We start from the raw sequence: 25,405 nt of genomic DNA on the forward strand, positions 1-25,405 counted from the left end.
TGGGCACGGCCTAACACAATACATTATTTACCATTCATTTCTATTGGGGGCACAACATAACACAATACATTATTTACCATTCATTTCTATTGGGGGCACGACCTAACACAATACATTATTTACCATTCATTTCTATTGGGGGCACGGCCTAACACAATACATTATTTACCATTCATTTCTATTGGGGGCACGACATAACACAATACATTATTTACCATTCATTTCTATTGGGGGCACAACATAACACAATACATTATTTACCATTCATTTATATTGGGGGCACGACCTAACACAATACATTATTTACCATTCATTTCTATTGGGGGCACAACATAACACAATACATTATTTACCATTCATTTCTATTGGGGGCACGACCTAACACAATACATTATTTACCATTCATTTCTATTGGGGGCACGACATAACACAATACATTATTTACCATTCATTCCTATTGGGGGCACGGCATAACACAATACATTATTTACCATTCATTTCTATTGGGGGCACAACATAACACAATACATTATTTACCATTCATTTCTATTGGGGGCACAACATAACACAATACATTATTTACCATTCATTTCTATTGGGGGCACGACCTAACACAATACATTATTTACCATTCATTTCTATTGGGGGCACGACATAACACAATACATTATTTACCATTCATTTCTATTGGGGGCACGGCCTAACACAATACATTATTTACCATTCATTTCTATTGGGGGCACAACATAACACAATACATTATTTACCATTCATTTCTATTGGGGGCACGACCTAACACAATACATTATTTACCATTCATTTCTATTGGGGGCACGACATAACACAATACATTATTTACCATTCATTTCTATTGGGGGCACGGCATAACACAATACATTATTTACCATTCATTTCTATTGGGGGCACGACATAACACAATACATTATTTACCATTCATTTATATTGTGGGCACGGCCTAACACAATACATTATTTACCATTCATTTCTATTGGGGGCACAACATAACACAATACATTATTTACCATTCATTTCTATTGGGGGCACGACCTAACACAATACATTATTTACCATTCATTTCTATTGGGGGCACGACATAACACAATACATTATTTACCATTCATTTCGATTGGGGGCACGGCATAACACAATACATTATTTACCATTCATTTCTATTGGGGGCACAACATAACACAATACATTATTTACCATTCATTTCTATTGGGGGCACAACATAACACAATACATTATTTACCATTCATTTCTATTGGGGGCACGACCTAACACAATACATTATTTACCATTCATCTCTATTGGGGGCACGACATAACACAATACATTATTTACCATTCATTTCTATTGGGGGCACGACCTAACACAATACATTATTTACCATTCATCTCTATTGGGGGCACGACATAACACAATACATTATTTACCATTCATTTCTATTGGGGGCACAACATAACACAATACATTATTTACCATTCATTTCTATTGGGGGCACGACCTAACACAATACATTATTTACCATTCATTTCTATTGGGGGCACGACATAACACAATACATTATTTACCATTCATTTCTATTGGGGGCACAACATAACACAATACATTATTTACCATTCATTTCTATTGGGGGCACGACATAACACAATACATTATTTACCATTCATTTCTATTGGGGGCACGACATAACACAATACATTATTTACCATTCATTTCTATTGGGTGCACAACATAACACAATACATTATTTACCATTCATCTCTATTGGGGGCACGACATAACACAATACATTATTTACCATTCATCTCTATTGGGGGCACGACATAACACAATACATTATTTACCATTCATTTCTATTGGGGGCACGACCTAACACAATACATTATTTACCATTCATCTCTATTGGGGGCACAACATAACACAATACATTATTTACCATAAATTTCTATTGGGGGCACGACCTAACACAATACATTATTTACCATTCATTTCTATTGGGGGCACAACATAACCAAAACAAAATGCAAATGCATACAAGGTTAATGTAATCATTGCGTGCTAGAAATACGAGACCAAATACTAAACTTGACATGTAATTTGAACTTTTATTTAACTAGGCAAGTCAGTTAAGAACAAATTTGTATTTACAATTGACGGCCTAGGAAAAGTGGGTTAACAGCTTTGTTCAGGGGCAGAACGACAGATTTAACCTTGTCAGCTCAGGGATTTGATCTAGCAACCTTTTGGTTACTGGCCCAACACTAACTCCTAGACTACCTGCCGCCCATTAATACACTTATGACATCTTCAAATGGGGGACACACACACACACACACACGACTAGATATATAAAGTGCATTCATATCTAAAGAGTTACACATGAAAATACCCTGGTGATGTTCTGCAGTCGCCTCGTAACATTTGATCTCAAAAACTACAGAGCCAAAGCAAACGTTTTCGCTTCATTGGCCAAACAAATAGATAGAGGAGGTCACATGTGTAGGGAAGTGTTTCAGGTAAGGTGACATTTAGTCGACAAACTCATTATTTTATCTGTATTCTTTTACAACAGACACGGAAAACACATTTATGAAACAGAGAAACTCTGTTCAGCGTTATTTGCAATAGGTAGACATTCAAAATAATGATAAAAACTAATAAATTTTAAAAAAAGGGCCGTCTTATAATTCTAGTACAATTTGATTAGCTGCAGTACATGGAAATAAAATGTCATGATAACGACAAAGGACACACGGGTTAGTGCTTTTACAAGCGTAATATTCTAAAAACAAAGATAGCAAAATACTGGCTTTACATAAGACAAATGTTTAAAGGACTTTTTTGCACATAAGCGCGTTTCATTTAAGTAACAGGGAATGAAAAATATTTACCACTTGAAATCAGGACATTGCGAACAAAGCTGTTAAAATAATTCTGAACGAGGCCTTACTAAATTGCACATTTAAAAATATTAGTGGTATTTAAGTATCATAGTGCCTGTGCTAAACTTGTGCAGTGCTGCGCCTTTATAGTCTTGGTCTCCATTTGGTCTTCCGCTGGGCTAGATAACTGTTCTTTCCACAGAAATAGAATCTAGGATATTCTATTTCTATGGCAGCCTCTATTCCTCACAGGTAGGGGTACTGACTGAGCTTCCTCTGGCTGAGCTGGTAGGCCGCTGCGCTGGACCGTGGGACGGGGTAAGGCTGGGCCGCCAGCTGCTGCTGCTGGTGGTACTGTCCCTGGGCATGAAGGAGCCCCAGGGAGGAGTAGGGCCCGCTGGGCCGGGCGTGTCTAGAAGAGCCCCCGGCGTGGAGCTGGTCCATGGCCTGAGAGACAGAGGCCAGGGCGGCAGAGGCAGGGTAGGCGTACAGGTTAGGGGTAGAGGTGAAGATGGAGGAAGCCTCTTGCAAACGGTAGGAGTGGGAGGAGACTGGAGGAGGGTAGGTGGGCTGACGACGCAAGGAGCTGCTGTTGCCTCCTATTCTGTCTTGTGATGATGACATCACAGACTGCTGTACCTGGGGAGGAATATAATTGTACATTATAATACGATACTCGCATTTAGATACTTTCTGCCTCCGAGACTAAACTTGAAATAAGAAGAGGATAAACAAAAACCCTAGTGAAGTCAAAAATATTGCTTTATACCTGACTCAGGTTGAGGGGTTGAGATCTGCTAGTTGTGGCCCTCTGATGGCGATCAGAGCTGGAGGCCCCTCCTGCCCTGCTGGACTGCTGAGCTGTCACCTTCTTGGACTTACCAGAGACATTAACGTGTTGATCTGAGAAACAAAAAGAAAAAAAAACATCCCACATATTTAATGCTGTGAGAATAGTTTAGTGTGAGAAGTTGCAGGTGGTACACAAAGTTCCCAAAGGGAGAGGCCGCCCCACCTATACAATGGTTGGGGAAACACTAGGCTGGAAGTGTGTGCTAACCTGATTTGTGGGTCCCGCTCTCCCCAGACTGAGTCTTCACTGAGGGCAGGATGATGGCAAGGGACTTGGAGGAGGACTGGGACGAGGAGGAGTTGGTGGCAAGGCGCTTGGGGCTCAGGGGACTGCTGATCGACGAGTCAGAGTCATGCGAGTCGTGCACCGTCACACAGCTGATCACATTGGCTCGCTGGTTAACACCAGAGCTGTGACAGAGAAGAGAAAGAATACTTCAGAATTTTATTTTCAGAAAACAGATATTCATCTTTTGCTTTCAACCCAGCCCCTTGAGAGACAGGACGCACATACCCAAAGGGGTTGAAAGCCAGGGTCATACACAGTGCTGGATTCAGCTACTCAAAACAGCAGCGTCTCATGAATTCACACATTAGATGGATGCATGAGATTACACTGGACGTGACCTCACCCGGCAGCAGGGAACTTCCTGTCATCTTCGTCCTCTGTGTCGCTGTGGATGGAGATAATGCTGGCAGCAGGGCTGGGAGTATCGGAGATGACGATTGGATCACCATTGAAGGCAGGGGTGTTGTCGACCACAGAGGCACCTTGCTCCAGCGACAACACAGGCCTGCAAAGGGGCAGCACTCCTTTTTAATGTAAAGTACACAGATGTTTCAATGCAATTAAAACACGTAAAGATTTAAAAGTGGTCAATCATAAAGCTCTCACCGATTCACATAAATGACATCCATGGTGAGGAAGGGAACAATACAGTATAAAAGTCCCTTTTGGGTTTGAAAGTTACCTGGCCCTACTGTCGGCATGTCGAGCCTTACACCCTTTCCCCTGCTGGGGTCTTGCTTGGGAGGGGGCCGTGGGTGCTTGACGCCCCAGTGCAAGGTCCTGCTGCATGATGCCATCGTACTGACTGCCATGACGACCCCTGGCATCACAACAAGTTGGAATTAGCTTCTCTAGCATATTGGAATCAGTACAACACACTGGTATAAGTGGGTAGTTATTTGAACCAACTAATGTCTCCACATACTGTAACCTAGATACCAAAAAATGTGTATATATATATATAAAAATCAAATAAGGGCTTCCTCTGAAATTACTCGAACTTTCTGCTGTTTAGTCAGTGATATGGGGTGGCAGGAAGCCTTGTGGTTAGAGCGTTGGACTAGTAACCGAAAGGTTGCAGGATCGAATCCCCGAGCTGACAAGGTAAAGATCTGTCGTTCTGCCCCTGAACAAGGCAGTTAACTCACTGTTCCTTGGCCGTCATTGAAAATAAGAATTTGTTCTTAACTGACTTGCCTAGTTAAATAAAAAAGGTAAAAAATAAGTACATTTGGCCTTAGTGACGGAGCCCAGATGGACAGCACTGCAGTACTCACCTCCGGTGTGATGCTTGTTGTCCTGAGCCGTCTCCACCAGAGAGAGGGGCTCCCATGGGAGGGTCAGGGACCAGTGTCTGGCTCTGGCTGGGGTTGTGAAGGGCCATGCCTGGCATCTGCTGCCACGTGGAGGGGATAAGGATCTGCTGGGTCCCTGCTGGCCAGCCCTGCTGTACACACACACACACACACACACGTACAGACATTAACACAGTTATTGTAGGTTTGCTTCTCGAACAACAGATACTGAAATCATTACTGCAAGTTGAACAGTCTGTTTTGAGAGAAATTGAAAAATGCTGTGCTAAATGTGAGTATGACAGTCAGACCACCACAGAATGCAGGTGCATGACGAGCACATGCAGTTCGTAGACAGACATGATTCGGTGTCTGTTCCCGTCACATCTGAAAAGTTATAGGCATCCAGCACGCCCCCACTGAGTCAAGATCAAATTCAGAAGAGAAAGATGCACTGAAAAAAAAACATCCAATGACCGGTCTCTGTTCCCCAGACTTCCAAAGCACGACCTAAACAATAGTTACTGCCGAGGAAAGAAATAGAATAGAAAATCAAAACACTGTTCAAATGGGAACTCCAACTGGCAGAAGAGAAAACAGGTCATGCTCTTAAGCCAAGCACACATGTCCTGGAAGGCAGTCCTGTAGAACTGAGAAGGTCCGTTCAAAACACTGGTTGAAGACCTGGAACTCAAGACGAATCTATGAAGAGAAGCATGACAGATATTCAAGCGGCAGGATTCCAGTGGGCATTTCCCATGTCTGCTGCACGATTCCAGGACCAACGCAACGGCATTAATCATTTGAATCAACAGCAGGTTTCCCAAGGTTGCAGCGATGAAGGGCACATTTACGTTTGGTTGAATTGATTTACATTTCAGCAAGACTTCCCGGAAACTTCAGCTGTCACTGTATAATAATGCAAAAGCCTTATTATTATTTTTTTTTTGGGGGGGGGGGGGGGGAGAAGAGAAAGGGACAGATGAGACACTGCAAGCAAAAGCACACACTATAGTAAGCAGCAGCACATGCATCCCATGCTCTGCACACCCCTGAAATGTGTCAGGGGGAGAAAGGGGTACAGGGAAGACGGGGGCAACAGGGGGTAGCAGGAGTGGTGTTTGTGCTTTACCAGCATGGTGGAGCTCTGATCCAGCAGGCCGGGCCTTCCAGCCCCACAGCCCAGGGGCAGCGAATACAGAGGGGCCATTCCTGCCACAGGGGTGTGCAGAGTGGCTACCATCAAAGGATTGCAGGAGGCCTGGTGGGGGAGGAGGTTTGAGGGACGGGTGTAGGGGTTAGATAACTAGACATGGGGGGGGGGGGGGGATGGACAGATCTGATCGCCACATCCCTTCACCACAGATTTGATTCCCAAAGAAAGGAGAGGAACGTTAAAACAGGTTTAACATGTTGTGATGAATCCTGTCTTTACTCTGGTGAGATACACCCAAGTTATTCATAGGATTCCAAACATGGAGTCAGGCTGCGGGTGGGTGGTCACGCAGCAGTCAGCCTCGCTGTACCTGTGTGAGCATTCCAGGCTGGAGATGTAGAGGCTGAGTGGACTGGTTCTGGGGCCCCATGGGAACAGCGTTGTCCATCCTCACTGGGAAACCAGAGTGTTTGCCGGATGTCTGGAGGCCTACAAAAGAAAGGAGGGAGGTAGATTAGTTACAATGTCATGAATATACAGCTCTGCAGAAGCAGACTAGACCGTACGGCTAATTTAAAGACAATTGGGCGGAATCAAAATGATGAAGTTCAGATCCTCCCGTGTTCATAGATCACATAAGGCTACGGACAAGATGTCCCACTGACCATTGTCTCCCACATTACAACATATTTACTTAGCGGCGACATTAATTTGGTCTTCATACGAGCGCAATAAGAGATGCAAACAAACTATTGTTCTAACATTGTAACCCTGCTCCATACGGTTCCTTCTCTGCTCTGCTCACCCTGGATGGTGGGGGGGCAGACGATGAGAGTCTGCTGGAAAGGCTCAGCCTGGCCACATAGCTGGGTGGGTCTGGTCTGCAGAGGGACACTCTGCTGGGGGAGACCGGGGATGTTGATAGTAGCCTGCTGATACAGGCCCGGCTGGTAGTTCAGCAGAGGGACGTTGCTGCTCACTGACAGTGACTGGCCACCGGTGGACGCCATCTGACACGGCGGGGATAACATGACATGTGTTGTCAAATATGATTCACGTGTTGAAAGGACATCCTGAGGAAGTCTGACAATACAAGGCATTCGTTTCTCACCTGGTTGTGCTGGTTGAGCTGGCTGCTAAATGTAACAGTGAGGTTTGTAGCTGCACTGGGATTGTTGTTGCTAGAAAACAGATTCTTTCCACTCTCGAAAGCACTGACCCTGCGCTTGCATATGTCCATGTTCTGGAAGCATGACTTCACACTGAAAAAGATTCATATTTATCAAGGCACATGTAACTCTAAAGGAGCAAGGTAAACAGGAGAGGCCATGGAAAATCATAAAAGAGAAAAACAAGATTTGCAAAGCTGTCCTAATCCTGGACTGTTGTGTGTAAGAGCTCTATGCCATTTAAAAATAAAATACTCAACCTTTTACGTTCTATTAGATTTGTAAGTTAGAATGTTGTCCACAAATGTACCCACATTTCTATTGGCTGAAACATTTTCTTTATTTTCACAGCCATTTTAAAGTTGTCATTAATTACCACAGCCACAAAGTCATAATTATGGCTTAACCCCCACTTCTAAAATGTATCTTATCAAAATCAGATTTTAAACCTAAGGTCTGGAGAATTTTGTATCGCAAAACACAGTTTGAATGTTCCCGGTGGAAGTGGAAGATTTTGATTGGATGTTACATTTCAAGAACCCCCCCGACACGCTTATAGAAGGGGTGCTGTGTGTAATGTGCGTCACTGTTTTCTGTCCAGGTAGTTGTTGCTACGCTAGTTTCAAGTGGCCAAGTGTTGCCAACTGTCTGCGATTTATATGTATTGAAAGTAGATGATGCAGGTAAAGTCAAACGTCACAACATGTTCTAAAACGTTCTGGTGACAAAACTCTTTTTCTCCTCGTCTCCATTCAGGACGTCCACATGGCTGCTGGCTGTGCTTTGCTACCACTGAACATCTCTTAAAGAGGGGTAGATCCGTTTTAATATTGCAGATCGATTGTAGCTTCCATCAATGTAATTGTCTGTCTCATTTCCAATCCCCCTTTTTAAAAAATATTTCCCTTTATTACCTTCCCCTAACCCCTTGTTATTGGAGTGAACTAATGGGCAACACCACTTCGGCTTCTAGACACACTATAAACATTTTACGGACACAATGTATTTTACAATAGTTGTTTTTAAATGCCACCCTTCAGCTACCCTCAGACCATCCCATGTATCTCTGAAGACCATCCAGTTCCATTTGCCATATATTTTGTAACTGTGCAGTTTCACAAAAGTTATGAACCTATATACACTTTAAGGACACAGTATTGTACATTAGCTGTTGTTTTTAGTCGAACTTTGTATAATAATTTACATGGCTCATCGCGCTCTAGCAGCTCCTGACCTTGGTCGTCAGTTGAAACAGTGTTTCCTCCGACACATTGGTGCGGCTGGCTTCCGGGTCATAAAGCGTGGTTTGGCGGGTTTCGGAGGATGCATGACTCGACCTTCACCTCCCGAACCAGTTGGGGAGTTGCAGCGATGAGACAAGATCGAAAAAGGGGGTAAAAATATATACACACTAACTGATTAAAAAAAAACATTTGAGTTTAACCAATATGTTGTAGAAATATTTGTTCCGTCTTTTCTGGTGGATTAAACTGAAATTGCTACCAACTTCCTATGGGTTGTTTTAAATAGTGATATTTTGGAGATTAACTTTCGGTTATTTGAAAATGAAATAGAGGTTGTAATCTGAATAAAGGGAAAAAGGCCATTCTTGAACATGGGGTGAGGCATTCTTACTAATCTGCTAGAGAACAAGTTTGGATTTAAGTACAACTTTTGAATGACTGATGCCTTTCGTTAGAGGTCTAATGCTTTAATATTTAATCATTTCTGCCCTCTGAATTCATATTCATTTTTAAAATAGGCATGTTTAATTTGTCTGGCTTGCCGTTCCCTAATAAAAGGGAATATTTTTTGCTCATATAATTTTAAAAAACAAGTCGCTAGGTGCAGACAAGCCCATAATCAAATAGGTAATGACTAAAGAGTTAAATCACAAATAGACAGGTATTTTCCTTTCCACGGTAGCAAGATCTTATCTGTGTTTGCTAACTTTCTATAAAAATGTATTGTAATGAGAATTTCAATGAGAGCATTTCTTCCTTTCGGGATATGAATACAGAGTATGTCCACAGCCCCGTCAGACCATTGTATTGGTAAACTACACAACAATATAAAAGTTAGTGGTCCAAAATGTAGTATAGTACACATAATTTGGTATTCTAAAATGGATTTTTTTTTAAATTATTATCTGCAATCTACACACAATACCTCAATGACAAAGTGAAAACAAGGTTTTCAAAATGTTTGCAAATTTATTACAAATAATTTGGAGAGGCACAGACCAGTCTATGTAAGGTCCCACAGTTGACAGACCATGTCAGAGCAAAAACCAAGCCATGAAATCAAAAAGGTATTGTCACTAGAGCGCCGAGACAGGATTGTGTTGAGGCACAGATATGGGGAAGGGTACCAAAAAATGTATACTTCACTGAAGGTCCTCAAGAACACAGTGGCCTCCATCATTCTTTAATGAAAGAAGTTTGGAACCAACAAGACTCTTCCGAGAGCTGGGCACCCAGCAAAACTAAGCAATCGGGGTAGAATGGCCTTGATCAGGGAGGTGACCAAGAACACAATGGTAACCCAGACAGAGCTCTAGAGTTCCTCTGTGGCGATGGGAGGACCTTCCAGAAGGACAACCATCTCTGCAGAACTTCGTCAATCAGGCTTTTAGAGTGGAGGAGTGGCCAGACGTAGCCACTCCTCAGTAAAAGGCACACGACAGCCCCACTTGGGAGTTTGCCAAAAGGCACCTAAAGGACACTCAGACCATGAGAAACAAGATTATCTTGTCTGATGAAACCAAGATTGAACTCTTTGGCCTGAATGCCAAGCGTCACGTCTGGAGGAAACCTGGCACCATCCCTACGGTGAAGCATGGTGGTGGCAGCAGCATGCTGTGTGTATGTTTTACAGCGGCAGGGACTGGGAGACTAGTCAGGATCGAGGGAAAGATGAACGGCGTAAAGTACAGAGAGATCCTTGATAACCTGCTTCAGAGCGCTCAGGACCTCAGACTGGGGTGAAGGTTCCCCTTCCAACAGGACAACGACCCTAAGCACACAGCCAAGACAACACAGGAGTGGCTTCGGGACAAGTCACTGAATGTCCTTGAGTGGCCCAGCCAGAGCCCGGACTTGAATCCGATCTAACATCTGTGGAGAGATCTGAAAATAGCTGTGCAGCAACGCTCCCCATTCAACCTGACAGAACTTGAGAGGATCTGCTGAGAAGCATGTGAGAAACTTCCCAAATACAGGTGTGCCAAAATTGTAGCGTCATACCCAAGAAGACTTGAGGCTGTAATCGCTGCTAAAAGGTGCTTCAACAAAGTAAAGGGTCTGAATATTTAAGTAAATGTGATATTTATATTTTTTATAAATTAGCAAAACTTTCTAGATTGTAGGGGGGGGGGTAAAAACAGGTTATATTTTAGAATAAGGCTGTAATGTAACACAATGTGGAAAAAGTCAAGGGGTCTGAATACTTTCCAAATGCACTGTATGAGCAGCTCCATGGTAAGAAATGTGACCGTTCCTGGTGCAAAAACAATGTCCTATCCCGGAGCTCGGGTAAATGACATTACTAAGCTGCTCCCGAATGTACTATCGTAGTCCATGTGGGTTTTAATGACATTATGAAGGGCAGCTCTGAACAGTTGAAAGTGAATTTTAAAAAGAGCTGATAGAGACTCTGCTAGACACTAACAAAATACTCATATCTGGCCCTGTGCCCTCTTTGAATCGTGGCATAGAATCCTGCTAAAGCATTCATTCTCTTCACAGCTGGCTACGGGACAATTGAGGCTCAATGGGTTTAACTTTTGTTGACAATCTTTCGATACCTTTTGGAAACAAAACACGTTTTATAAAAAGGATGGGATCCACCCAAATAATGCAGGTTCCTGGATCCTTTCAAAGCCCAGCTCAGCTAATCCCTACCATTGTGACGCAGAGTTGTCATAATGTTTCAGCAAATTAACATTACACCAGGGGCATTGGTAGACACAAAGTAAGTAACCTCATTTATGTCCCTCTAACTGCCCAGAATGCCTCTGCTGATCCTGTATGTAGTAATCATGTGCCTATGAACCAGTTTTATACTGTTAGCACGGAGGCTGTGTGCCCTAGGAGGAAGTCCACTGTGTGCAGCTCACCCTGGAATAACATGAGCATATCTTCTTCTGGTAAGCTTCCCAGTAAAGCAATGAAAACAAGTAAGCATCCCAGAAGAAAGGTGCTCAAAATAGTCCACATTAACATGTGGCTTAATAAACGAGATTCATGAAATCAGTAAATTTGCTAGTAACAGATGACATTCATATTCTGACTATCTCTGAAACTCACTTACATAATACCTTTGTTGATACAGCGGTAGAAATACAAGGTTATAACATTTACAGAAAAAATTGAAATGCCAACGGTGGAGGATTTGCTGTTTATATTCAGAACCACATTCCTGTAAAGATTAGAGAGGATCTCATGTTAAATAGTGTTGAAGTAATATGGCTACAGGTTCATCTGCCTCACCTAAAGCCCATTCTGATGGGAAGCTGCAAAAGATCACCAAGTTCTAACAGTCCGTATCTGGATAACATGTGTGAAATGCTTGATAAATGTACATGATATCAACAGAGAGGTATATTGACTGGCTTTCATCAAGCTGCCTACTCAAGAAAAAGCTTAAAACTGTAACGAGTGCCTGCAACCTGGTTCAGATTATAAATCAACCTACCAGGGTAGTTACAAACAGCACAGGAATGAAATCATCAACACGTATTGATCACAGCTTTACTAATGCTGTAGAAATTTTCATGAAAGCATTATCCATAGCCATCGGATGTAGTGATCACAATATAGTAGCCATATCTAGGAAAACCAAAGTTCCAAATGCTGGGCTAATATAGTGTATAAGAGGTGATACAATAAGTGTTGTAGTGATTCCTATGTTGTTGATATAAATAATATGTTGGTCCGTGGTATGTAATGAAGAGCAAACAGACACTGCACTTGACACATTTATGAAATTGATTATTCCTTACTAATAAGCATGCACCCGTTAAGAAAATGACTGTAAAAACGTAAATCCCCTTGGATGGATGAGGATTTGAAAAAGCGTATGGTTGAGAGGGATGAGGCAAAAGGAATGGCAAATAAGTCTGGCTGCACAACCAATTGGTAAACTTATTGCAAATTAAGAAATCATCTGACTAAACTGAAGAAACTACACTTTGAAACAAAGATAAATGACAATCGATAGTAAAAAGCTTTGAAGCACCTAAAATGAAATGTTGGGAAAAAAGGCAAACTCAGCTCCATCATTCATCACAAAACTAACAGATATTGGAAAGATTAGCAAACTTATACATGACATGCCAGCAACAAACGCTGACACTACACATTATCGATCATAGTCTGCTGCTGGAAAATGTATGTGTTATGGCTTTACACCCCCGGCTATATTGTGGATAAAGAGTTACCCGTCAAATAGAACAGAGGGTGTTCTTTAATGGAAGCCTCTCCAACATAATCCAAGGAGAATCAGGAATTCCCCAGGGCAGCTGTCTAGGCCCCTTACTTCTTTCAATCTTTACTAATGTCATGCCACTGGCTTTGAGTAAAGTCAGTGTGTCTATGTATGCAGATGACTCAACACTACACATGTCAGCTACTACAGCGACTGAAATGACTGCAACCTTTAAAAGAGCTGCAGTTAGTTTGAGTGGGTGGAAAGGAATTACTTTGTCCTAAATATTTCTAAAACTAAAAGCATTGTATTTTGGACAAATAATTTACTAAACCCTAAACCTCAACAAAATAATATGGAAATTTAGCAAGTTGAGGTGACTAAACTGCTTGGAGTAACCCTGGATTGGTCATGGTCAAAACATATTGATAAAACTAGGTAAGATGGGGAGAAGTATGCCTATAATAAAGCGCCGCTCTACCTTGTTAACAGCACTATCAACAAGGCAGGTCCTACAGGCCCTAGTTTTGTTGCACCAGGACTACTGTTAAGTTGTGTGGTCAGGTGCCACAAAAAGAGACTTTTTGAGCCAATTGCAATTGGCTCAGAACAGGGCAGCACGGCTGGCCCTTGGATGTACACAGAGAGCTAATATTAATAATACGCACGTCAATCTCTCCTGGCTCAAAGTGGAGGACAGATTGACTTCATCACTTCTTGTATTTATGAGAGGTATTGACATGTTGAATGCCCCGAGATGTCTCTTTGAACTACTGGCACACAGCTCGGATACCCATGCATACCCCACAAGACATGCCACAAGAGGAACAGACTATGGGAGGCACACAGTACTACATAGAGCCATGACTACATGGAACTCTATTCCACATCAAGTAACTGATACAAGCAGTAAACTGAAATTTTAATAAAAATAAGATAAAAATGCATCTTATGGAACAGCGGGGACTGTGAAGCAACACAAACATAGGCACAGACACATGCATACACATGGATTTTGTACTGTAGATATGTGGTAGTGGTGGAGTAGGGGCCTGAAGGCACACAGTGTGTTGTGAAATCTGTGAATGTGTGAAGTTTAAAAAAAATTGTATAAACTGCCTTAATTTTGCTGGACCCCAGGAAGAGTAGCTGCTTCCTTGGCAGCAGCTAATGGGGATCCATAATAAATACATACAAATGAGCTATGTGAATCCATTTTGCAGCTTATCGCCAATGCATCCAGAGGCCTACAGTATTATGGCATTACTGGCCTTATAGACATCTGTCATCTAAAGCAGAGAATAGCTCAACTCACACATTGTTTACATGTTGAGCTATACACAAAGTGTACAAAACATTAACGACATCTGCTCTTTCCATGACATAGCCTTCACCTTGTCAGCCTATAATCCCGTATTGATCTCACTTGTTAAATCCACTTCAAATCAGTGTAGATGAAGGGGAGGAGACAGGTTAAAGAAAGATTTTTAAGCTTGGAGACGATTGAGACATGGACTGTGTATGTGTGCCATTCAGAGGGTGAATGGGCAAGACAAAATATTTAAGTGCCTTTGAATAGGGCATAGTAGTAGGTGCCAGGCGCAACGGTTTGCTTCAAGAACTGCAGTGCTGCTGGGTTTTTCAACCTCAACAGTTTCCCGTGTGTATCAAGAATGGTCCACCACCCAAAGGACATCCAGCCAACTTGACAACTGTTGAAAGCATTGGAGTCAACATGGGCCAGAATCCCTGTCCAACGCTTTGACACCTCGTAGAGTACATGCCCCAATGAATTCAGACTGTTCTTAATGTTTTACTGTTCTTAATGTTCTCAATTGAAAATAATACCAGTAGACACTGTATATGACGCAAAGCATATACAGTGGCAAGAAAAAGTATGTGAACCCTTTGGAATTACCTGGATTTCTGCATAAATTTGTCATCAAATTTGATCTGATCATCTAAGTCACAACAAAAAATTGTATTTTTCTTGTCTATATTGAATACACAATTTAAACATTCAGTATAGGTTGGAAAAACGATGTGAAACCCTAGGCTAATGACTTCTCGGAAAGCTAATTGGAGTCAGCTAACCTGGAGTCCAATCAATGAGATGAGATTGGAGATGTTGGTTAGAGCTGCCTTGCCCTATGAAAAACACTCACAAAATATGAGTTTGCTATTCACAAGAAGCATTGCCTGATGTGAACCATGCCTCGAACAAAAGAGATAGAAGACTTAAGCTTACCAAATGTTGACTTGCATAAAGCTGGAAAGGGTTACAAAAGTACCTCGAAAAGCCTTGATGTGCATCAGTCCACAGTAAGACCAATTGTCTATAAATGGAGAAAGTCCAGAACTGTTGCTACTCTCCCTAGGAGTGGCCGTCCTGCAAAGATGACTGCAGAATTCTCAGTGAGGTTAAGAAGAATCCTAGAGTGTCAACTAAAGAGTTACAGAACTCCGGAACATGCTAACATCGGTGTTGATGAGTCTACGATACGTAAAACACTAAACAAGAATGGTGTTCATGGGAGGACACCACGGAAGAAGCCACTGCTGTCCAAAAAAAACCATTGCTGCTAGTCTGGAGTTTGTAAAAGTGCACCTGGATGTTCTACAGCGCTACTGGCAAAATATTCAGTGGACAGATGAAACTACAGTTGAGTTGTTTGGAAGGAACACACAACACTGTGTGTGGAGAAAAAAACGGCACAGCACACAAACATCAAAATCTCATCCCAAATGTAAAGTATGGTGGAGGGAGCATCATGGTTTGGGGCTGCTTTGCTGCCTCAGGGCCTGGACAGCTTGCTATCATCAACGGGAAAATGAATTCAAGTTTATCAAGACATTTTTCAGGAGAATGTTATGCTATCTGTCCGCCAACTGAAGCTCAACTGAAGTTGGGTGATGCAACAGGACAACGACCCAAAACACAGAAGTAAATCAACAACAGAATGGCTTCAACAGAGGAAAATACACCTTCATGATTTCATGAAGACAAAGCAAGCTTAAAAAAGTAATGTCGTTTTATTGGGATTTGCAGCTGTTGTTGGTAAGTACCGTAATTTCCGGACTATAAGCCGCTACCTTTTTCCCACGCTTTGAACCTCGCGGTTTATACAATGACGCAGCTAATTTATGGATTTTTCCCGCTTTCACAAGATTCATGCCGCCAAAAAACTGAGCACCGTCACATAATGTGACGTAAATCGAGCGCGCTCAAACTTCCCATCATTCTTATTACGGTAGTCATTTTGTCACCCTCATCATGGCAAAGACACGAAGAAATGCATATGATGCAGCTTTCAAGTTGAAGGCGATCGATCTGGCTGTTGGAAAAGGAAATAGAGCTGCTGACAGCGTGGAGCATTGTCAAAAAATCCACTATCATCAACGGGTTTTGAAAGGCTGGACTGCTGCGTGTTGAAGAGGGCAGCGATCCAACATCGGATGAAGCAATTCTGAGGCTATTCAACTCCGACACCGAAGGAGATGACTTCAGTGGTTTCAGTGCACAGGAGGAGGAAGATAGTGACCAATGACTTTCTTGGTAGGCTACTGTTTAATTTTTGTTACAAGCCGTGTTTCGTTTAAAGGCTGTGTAAAGTTAATTTGTTTCAATGTACCGGTAGGCACCTGCGGCTTATAGACATGTGCGGCTTATTCATGTACAAAATACATATTTTTAAATAATTCAGTGGGTGCGGTTTATATTCAGGTGCGCTTAATAGTCCAGCAATTACGGTAATGAATCTTACAGCTTTTGAAGTAAACTTATTCATCCTTAAAAATTGCATTTGAAATAAATGCCTTTTGCGGCCTTCTCCCTGAGTGAGCTGCACAATCGAAGAGCCTCTCACTCACAAGGCTCTCCATCACGTGAATCGGTCTTCCTCACAGGCTACAAGTTAAGACCGACACATCTGGGACGCAACTGCGCTCATCCTTATCTAATTCCGAGGTGCATATTGAAGATGTTGGAAGAACTGTGCACATTTACTTTTCGTCAGCCAACAATATGAGTCGGCCTAACGAACAGCAAAAGCACTAGCCTATGTCAATCTACTGTCCCCCATAGTACAAAAGTCAACCTATTCTATTCTGTGCGAGAAATAAATATTCCAAACAGTCTGGGCCAGTTGTGGGATGCGATAGATCCCAAATGAATACAACCAATAGCATCCACCCAAAAATGTTTATGCAATGTAGCTGACGCAACAGATCAGAACATTTACCTTAAAATGTTGATAAAATATTAGACTATTTCTTAATATTATAAGCGCAGCAATGCGCACATGGCAGTAGACTATAAGCACAAATGTTCCATTAGCAGGAAAACACCATTCACAAAAGTGACCACAATTGCAATTTTATTATAAATGTGTATTTTTAATAGTGTAAATTATCTTCCCCACACTTGAAACTCACGCGCTGCTTATACCTCAGCGAAAACGGCCCTTTTTCGGCCCTTTTTCAGGACCCTGTCTTGCAAAGACAATTCGTCAAAATCCAAATAACTTCACAGATCTTCATTGTAAAGGGTTTAAACACTGTTTCCCATGCTTGTTCAATGAACCATAAACAAACAATTAATGAACATGCACCCTTGGAACGGTCGTTAAGACACTAACAGCTTATAGACGGTAGGCAATGAAGGTCACAGTTAAGAAAACTTAGGCCACTAAAGAGTCCTTTCTACTGACTCTGAAAAACACCAAAAGAAAGATGCCCAGGGTACCTGCTCATCTGTGTGAACGTGCCTTAGGTATGCTGCAAGGAGGCATGAGGACTGCAGATGTGGCCAGGGCAATAAATTGCAATGTCCGTACTGTGAAACACCTAAGACGGCGCTACAGGGAGACAGGACGGACAGCTGATCGTCCTCACAGTGGCAGACCACGTGTAACAACACCTGCACAGGATCGGTACATCCGAACATCACATGCGGGACAGGTACAGGATGGCAACAACAACTGTCCGCAATAGGCTGAGATAGGCCTACAAGCCCTCAGACCAGCCTGTTGTAAGGCAGGTCCTCACCAGACATCACCAGTGTGTCACAGCATCATACGACTGTCTGCAATGACAACAAGCTCAATCTAAACGCAGTGCGTTACAGGGAAGACATCCTCCTCCCTCATGTGGTACCCTTCCTGCAGGCTCATCCTGACATGACCCTCCAGCATGACAATGCCACCAGCCATACTGCTCATGCTGTGCATAATTTCCTGCAAGACAGGAATGTCAGTGTTCTGCCGTGGCCAGCGAAGAGCCCGGATCTCAATCCAACTGAGGTTGGATTGGAGGGTGAGGGCTAGGGCCATTCCCCCCAGAAATGTCCGGGAACTTGCAGGTGCCTTGGTGGAAGAGTGGGGTAACATCTCACAGCAAGAACTGGCAAATCTGGTGCAGTCCATGAGGAGGAGATGCACTGCAGTACTTAATGCAGCTGGTGGCCACACCAGATACTGACTGTTACTTTTGATTTTAAAACACCCCTTTGTTGAGGGACACATTATTCCATTTCTGTTAGTCACATGTCTGTGGAACTTGTTCAGTTTATGTCTCAGTTGTTGAATATTGTTATGTTCATACAAATATTTACACGTTAAGTGTGCTGAAAATAAATGCAGTTGACAGTGAGAGGACGTTTCTTTTTTTGCTGAGTTTATATGCCAGTTAGGATCTACACCCGTTGTAAAGCGGATTAATGTGCTTAATTTTAAGAAGTTATTTTGCCATTTTAGTTGTGATACAAACCTTATTAAAACATATAGGCCTATGGGCTAGGCTACATACGTTTTTTTGTTTTAAAGGCATTGTTTCTTATGCTGGGCATCATTCACAAGTGATAATATATAATTCACAAGTGTTAGGCTAATAGTCACCCATCAGGCTATTTGTTTTTGAATTTTGTCTTTACATATACTAAATAATATGTGTGTGACATTTGTTTTGATTTAGAATAGACCATTATCATGCACCTGTATCAAAATAGGGGCAGCGTGGGAAAAAATGTAATCTATGCACTTAAATAGCGAATGGTGGATACTTTTCTCCGTGGTTTATTTTCATGCCAGCCAGGTAGCCTATACTCCTGTTGTAAATAAGCAATGTGCTTAATATTAGGAAAGTTGAGAAATAAATTTAGTAGGCCTAGCCAATAGAAAGCTGATGGGATCCTCCTCTTTTTATTAGCGGCCATCACTCGGTTTTCTCCCGCAATTGCATAGCCTATACAAATATAGCACATGAGCTCATGGGTGCTCATTAAGTGTTTGATTAGATTTTCTAATACATTTGCATTGATGTCAGAGTGATTAGAGGGACAATAGAGTGCTGAATACCAGAATTTGACTGCCTTCATGACTCGTGACCGCCGGTGTGGCGGTAATACGGTCCCCGCAACAGCCCTAGCCCTGACTCTACTTACTGTGAGCTGTGAGGAAAGTGCAGCAGGTGTGTCATGGTGACGAAGGGGTGGTTGAGGGTCTTCATGGGGGTGATGCGTTTGTCTGCGTCCAGCGTCAGCATTTTCTTTAGCAGATCAATAAACTCTCTCCGGTCAGCCTTCTCTGCCAGGACGTCAGTCCCCACCAGACTAGTCATGTTCACCTGCAACAAAACACAGAAAGTTGCCTTCTCTGGCTAAGAATGTCTGCTAAATGACTCAAATTTAAACAGTAAGTCTCGCCTGACAAAATCAAAGACATTTATGACATGAAACAAACCAATTTATTAGCATAATATAAAAACATTAAGACATCAAACGCAGAAGTGAGTTATTTAACAGAATGAATGGTAACCTGCTCACCCTCACCTGCATCATGTCATCCAAACAGTTGAAAATGTATTTCCTCGCCTCCTTTGACTTTATCCCCAGCTCTGCCTCATGCTCTGAAGGTGTCTACAGACAAAAACAAAATACAACAGAAGACTATCACGTAAGGTAGCACTACACACTACTGCGCGGAATAAGGGTAATATGGTAATAAATTGGAAACTAGTTACAACTAGTAATAACATGCTACCAAAAGTACTGTCTCATATAGGCCTAGCTACACTCATGAACAAAATATGTACATATCAACAACCCAGAGATGTTCAGTTGCCACATACTGTACCTTGAGCCTCCAGAGGGGGTAACTGGAGTCAGGGCCTCTGTTGAAAAAGCGGCTGGTCTTAGTGCCTGCACTCAGAAGGTACTCAGCAGGCAGGCCCTGGGTCTGGGAAATGTACCGGATCTGATGCAACAAAGGGAAATGCAAATCAGAGATTGTATTATGAGTGCTGCTTTTTTAGTACAAACAAACGCACATTGCATTAAAGACAATACTGTATAAAATGCTAGATAAAATACAATACTGTATAACTACAAAATGAAAGAGACAAATACATGTCAACGATGGATGAGTGTATTGTCTCACTGACAGTAGAATAATTGCTGCTGACCTGACCATACTCTGAGGCACCGGGATAAAGAGGCCAACCCAAGAACAGTTCAGCAATGACACAGCCCAGAGACCACATGTCGATCGCTTCACAGAAGGGAAGACCCAGGATGATCTCTGGCGCCCTGTAATAACACACACAAACCATTGGACATGTCCATAGTTGTACATTGAGCCTGCAATACATCCTCCATGGCTACTGGGAGATTGTGCCCATAGAAATATAATTACTAAAACTAGTATCCCCATTTAAGTAAATTGCAGTGGTCTGATGGGCTTTGCCTGTTCCAGTAATTCTATTTCTATGCTTGTGCCTCCCATGAGACAGTCAGACACTCACCGGTAGTAGCGGGACTGCAGGTAGGTGGAACACACGGCCTTGGAGACATGGCTGGCAGAGCCAAAGTCGATGACCTTGACCCTGTAGGGCTGTCTGAGAGGATCTACAAGCATGATGTTCTCTGGCTTCAGGTCAGCATGGATCAGACCTAGGCTCTTCAGCTTCATCAGGGCCGTGGCCACCTGATGGAACACAAGAGAGTCAAATATACACTCCCTACATATTTATTCCAGGCTGCATGACATCCGGTTGTGATTGGGACTCCAATAGGGCGGCGCACAATTGGTCCAGCGTCGTCCGGGTTTGGCTAGGGTAGGCCGTCATTGTAAATAAGAATTTGTTCTTAACTGACTTGCCTAGTAAAATAAAGGTGAAATAAGAATACATCTTCAGACAGTGAAGCTAAAACTTTTTATTTGGCTCTATACTCCAGCATCTTGGATTTGAGACAAAAAAAACGAAATATAACTATTGTAAAATAGATTGTGTCTGTAAAATGTGTATAAGATGTATTAACTGAAGGTAGAAGCCTTCAGACAAATACATTTGTTTATTAGTTTACTCCAATTGGAATGCTTACAAGCCCTTAAGTTGGTAAAGGGCTTGTAAGCATTTCACTGTAAGGCCTACACCGGTTGTATTCGGCGCATGTGACAAATACAATTTGGTCCCATATTCCTATCTCGCAATGACTACATCAAGCTTGTGACTACAAATTTTTTTGGATGCTTTTAAAGTTTGTTTTGTTTGTGTTTTGGATTATGTTGTGCCCAATAGAAATTAATAATATATAATGCATTGTGTCATTTCGGAGTCACTTCTACTTTAAATAAGAATACAATATATATTTCTGAACACTTCTACATTAATGTGGATGCTACCATGATTATGGATAATCCTGAATAAATTGCAAATGCATCCAAGCGTCACAAGCTTGATGTAGTCATTGCGTGCTATAAAATACAAATACTAAACTTTTATTTTGTATTTTTTTATGAAAGCAAATTGGAAGCTACAGTCTTGTCCCATCGCAGCAACTCCCGTACGGACACGGGAGAGGCGAAAGTCGAGAGCCACGCGTCCTCTGAAACACAACCCTTCCAAGCCGCACTCCTTCTTGACACCCTGCTCGCTTCACTGCACGCTTAACCCGGAAACCTGCCGCAACAATGTGTTGGAGGAAACACCGTACAACTGGCTGTAGTGATGCCTTAAGCACTGCAATTCGCTACTTGGTAGGAAAAATACGAAACTTTTGACAAAATGTTATACACTTTAAGGGAATTTGTCCAATACTTATGACACCTTCAAATGGGGGGACTAGATACCTAAAGTGCATTCATTTTTAAACAGCAAAACAGGTATGAAAAAAATAAACAAAAAAAGGGGGTAAGATTCTGTACTGTAGCCTCCTATAAACACACTCAATCTAAAATCCAAAACGCTGGAGTATAGAGCCAAATTAAAATGTATAGCTTCACTGTCCAAATAAATACATAGGGGAGTGTATATATTATGTAGGTGGCTGTATGATATGTGTAGGATATGGGTAACGTGCAATATATGTATCAATGTATGTGTCAAGTGGGTAATGCAAAATGTATCGTGTTGTTTTGCATACAGTCAACAGCAGTACTGAAAGTGTTCAAGACCATTTTCCCCATATGGATAATAAAGCATATGGTGGACTGTATCATACCTGCTGCAGCACAGGCCGGATGGACTTGAGTAGCAGCGGGCTGAACTTGCTGTGCTTCAGGAAGTCATAGAGGTTCTGCTCCAGCATCTCAAACACCAGGCAGGTGTGGTTCTTGTGTTGGAAACACTCGTAGGAACGCACAAAGTTGAACTCGTCAGCATTCTCTGTGCTCAGTCTGCTCAGGATACTCACCTGGCGAGTGGAGAAGGGCAGACGTGTTCAATTATATTTCTAATTATTCTTTCTCCTCCCAAACTTTTACAAAAATGTTTTGGTTAAAGCTTACAAGAACGTCACTTTTGCTTAGTGATACAACACTAACCTCAATTTGACCTTGCCGGACATATGAGGGATGATTCTTCAAGATCTTGATGGCCACAATCTCATTAGTGCCACGCTTCCAGCATTTAGCCACCTGACCAAATGTACCTCTCCCTAGGAACTCCAGCACCTCATAACTGTTGGACACAGAGCACAGGATCTCATGCTGCACTAGCTGGTAGTCCCCCTCACTGTGGGAGTTACTACTCTTAGTAGTGGAGGTGGAATGTGCTATGGACTGGGCTGTGGTGGTCCCCCCGCCAGCAGCTGTGCGGTTGGAGAGCACAGGGGCCGAGAGCTCCTCCAGGATCTGAACACTGTCACTGCTGTCCACCTCCTCACTCTTCCTCTTCAGGCTGTTACCATACTGATTTTGGTATAGGTCGCCTGGCTGGGAGGATGACGATGCGGCATCTTTGACAAGGCAACTGGCGGAAGAGGAGGAAGATGAAGAGGAAGGTGGTCCTCGGACGCTGCCGGTGCTGTCTGCCGCCCGTACGACCGTCTGCTCCCGGGAGCCTGCCCCCGTTGATGGGTACCCCTGGTTGGAGTTGGAGGAGTTGTATGCTGGGTTGAAACTTGATACAGAGGGGGAGGATGTGTTTCCATTGCCCTGGCTGGGGCCCTGCTGCTGGTAGTAACTGTTGTTGTTGTCTCCCACTTGGCTGCTCACATCCCACACACTGTTCTCTACCTTCAGTTTTTTGGAGCGAGTGTAGGCGCTGGAGGAGATTGAGGGTGAGGAGAACACCTGGAGCTCGGAAGCCATGTCTACACAAAATGGGAGGCAAATAGAGATGATTGCATGTTACATTTACATTTTAGTCATTTGGCAGTGACTTACAGTAGTGAGTGCATAAATGTTTCATGCTGGTCCCCCGTGTGAATCGAACTCACAACCCTGGCGTTGCAAGCGTCATGCTCTACCAACTGAACCACACGGGAAAAACACCATAAATTGTCAGCTGGTGTTAAGTAGCTAGTGGTCTTACATAGTTGTAATAGATCAGACAGTTGAAATCAGTTTAAATTAAATCACCTTGACAACTCATACCAAGTGAACTATATTTACAAACTGTAGTAGATCATCAGTGTTCTGCTAGCGGCGCCAGCCATGTTATTGCGGAACAAAGCAGCAGCCAAGCAGCCTAGGAAGCTATAGCTAGCTAAATGTTATGGAAAACTGGTTGTCAACAGCCGGATAATAACATAATGTAAAACAAAAACAGATTAACGTCACCTGTGTTTGGTTTAGTCCCGCAGTTCCGATCGTTTTCCCGAAACAGCAGGCCACATTGTTCTTGGTCAATGAAGTGTTAGCTAGCTGCAGCTACAGCGAGATTAATGTAGAAGACCTCCCCTAGAGATCTCTCCTCTGACGCGACATCATTCACACCATCAACCGGAACATCATAGTAGCATTAGCTACGGAGATATCACACGACATCATATAATTTGGAGGTACCTAGCTAGCTAGAAAATGACAAACTAATTCCAAAAACACTAGGAGAGACCATGATCCATCACTAGTATTACTATGCCAGCAGCACAAATGATGACGCCACTTTGTATAGTAATGAGGAAATCTTCAAAATAAAAGCCCACATTCTTTAGAGTCCAAATCAAAGAAAACCTTTCTCTAACTATTTGCCAAATCACGAGGTTTCGGCTTTGTGACACACTGCACACATGCTCTGATGTTGCTCAGTAACCATGTTTCCATCATTTTTATGAGCGTAAAGTAACTTACATGTCGGTTCTACAGTTTCAGACCGTCAGTGTGGTTGAAAGTATGGATTATTGCCGCGTTCTATACAACTGCGAACTCAGAAAAAAACGAGGTCAAATTATGACGTCAGTGATTTTCAGTTCGGAAAGACTGAGGCTTCCATCCAGTTCTCCCCTTTCATATGTTTCGGATAGTCAACGTTCTCCAGACTGTAGCTACAGGGGAATGGTTCACGTCCCTGGACTTAAAGGACATATACTTCCACGTTCCTGTGTTACCTGAACACAGACGTTTTCTTGCAGTTCACCTTCCAAGGCTAGGCATACCAGTTTGTAGTATTACCCTAGCCTCTCCCTGGCTCCGCCTATCTTCACAAGATGCATGAATGCAGCCCTGAGCTTCCTCCACCTACAGGGGATTAAGATCCTTTCTTACCTTGACGACTGGCTCATCTGCGCCCCCTCTCACGAACGTGTGGCCGAGAGCACAGCACTGACCCACATAAATACACGGGGTCTTACTGTGATCAACGAAAAGTGCAACTTCAAATTGCAAGTTCAAGTTTAAGACCTCAGCGTGTGGACAGCATTCTTACACTCCTGCAACAATTCCAGTTGAAAGCATTGGTGAAAGTATGAACATTCCAACAACTGATGGACATGCTCGTGACGTCCTCCGGGGTGACACCGTAAGGCCTGCTGTCTTTAAGACCACTTCAAGTGTGGTTCAACAAATTCCGCTTGGACCCCAAGCAGGACAGAA

At 42.7% G+C, this 25,405-nt stretch overlaps 1 protein-coding gene across 11 annotated transcripts; it reads right to left on the bottom strand.

Moving 5' to 3' along the window:
* Positions 1 to 2,470: 2,470 nt before the first annotated feature.
* hipk1a (homeodomain interacting protein kinase 1a) lies at positions 2,471 to 25,027 on the bottom strand. Of its 11 annotated transcripts, none has more exons than XM_020459307.2 (19): positions 24,665 to 25,027; positions 24,155 to 24,289; positions 22,916 to 23,685; positions 22,594 to 22,785; positions 20,895 to 21,076; positions 20,556 to 20,679; positions 20,228 to 20,347; positions 19,918 to 20,010; positions 19,537 to 19,718; positions 7,613 to 7,763; positions 7,307 to 7,511; positions 6,872 to 6,990; positions 6,478 to 6,606; positions 5,328 to 5,497; positions 4,733 to 4,870; positions 4,394 to 4,555; positions 3,970 to 4,172; positions 3,679 to 3,812; positions 2,471 to 3,548 (listed from the first exon to the last, which is right to left on the bottom strand). In XM_020459307.2, exons 3-19 carry the CDS (start codon positions 23,681 to 23,683, stop codon positions 3,156 to 3,158), a joined length of 3,465 nt encoding a protein of 1,154 aa, XP_020314896.1. In that variant the 5' UTR covers positions 23,684 to 23,685; positions 24,155 to 24,289; positions 24,665 to 25,027; the 3' UTR covers positions 2,471 to 3,155. The 11 variants fall into 11 exon arrangements, with proteins under 11 accessions (XP_020314896.1, XP_031660094.1, XP_031660095.1 ...); XM_031804234.1 differs by having other exon boundaries at positions 24,155 to 24,339; XM_031804235.1 differs by lacking the exon at positions 24,155 to 24,289.
* Positions 25,028 to 25,405: the final 378 nt, after the last annotated feature.

This window comes from Oncorhynchus kisutch, linkage group LG24 (genome assembly GCF_002021735.2).
Source record: "Oncorhynchus kisutch isolate 150728-3 linkage group LG24, Okis_V2, whole genome shotgun sequence".
In the NCBI taxonomy this organism is placed as follows: domain Eukaryota; kingdom Metazoa; phylum Chordata; class Actinopteri; order Salmoniformes; family Salmonidae; genus Oncorhynchus; species Oncorhynchus kisutch.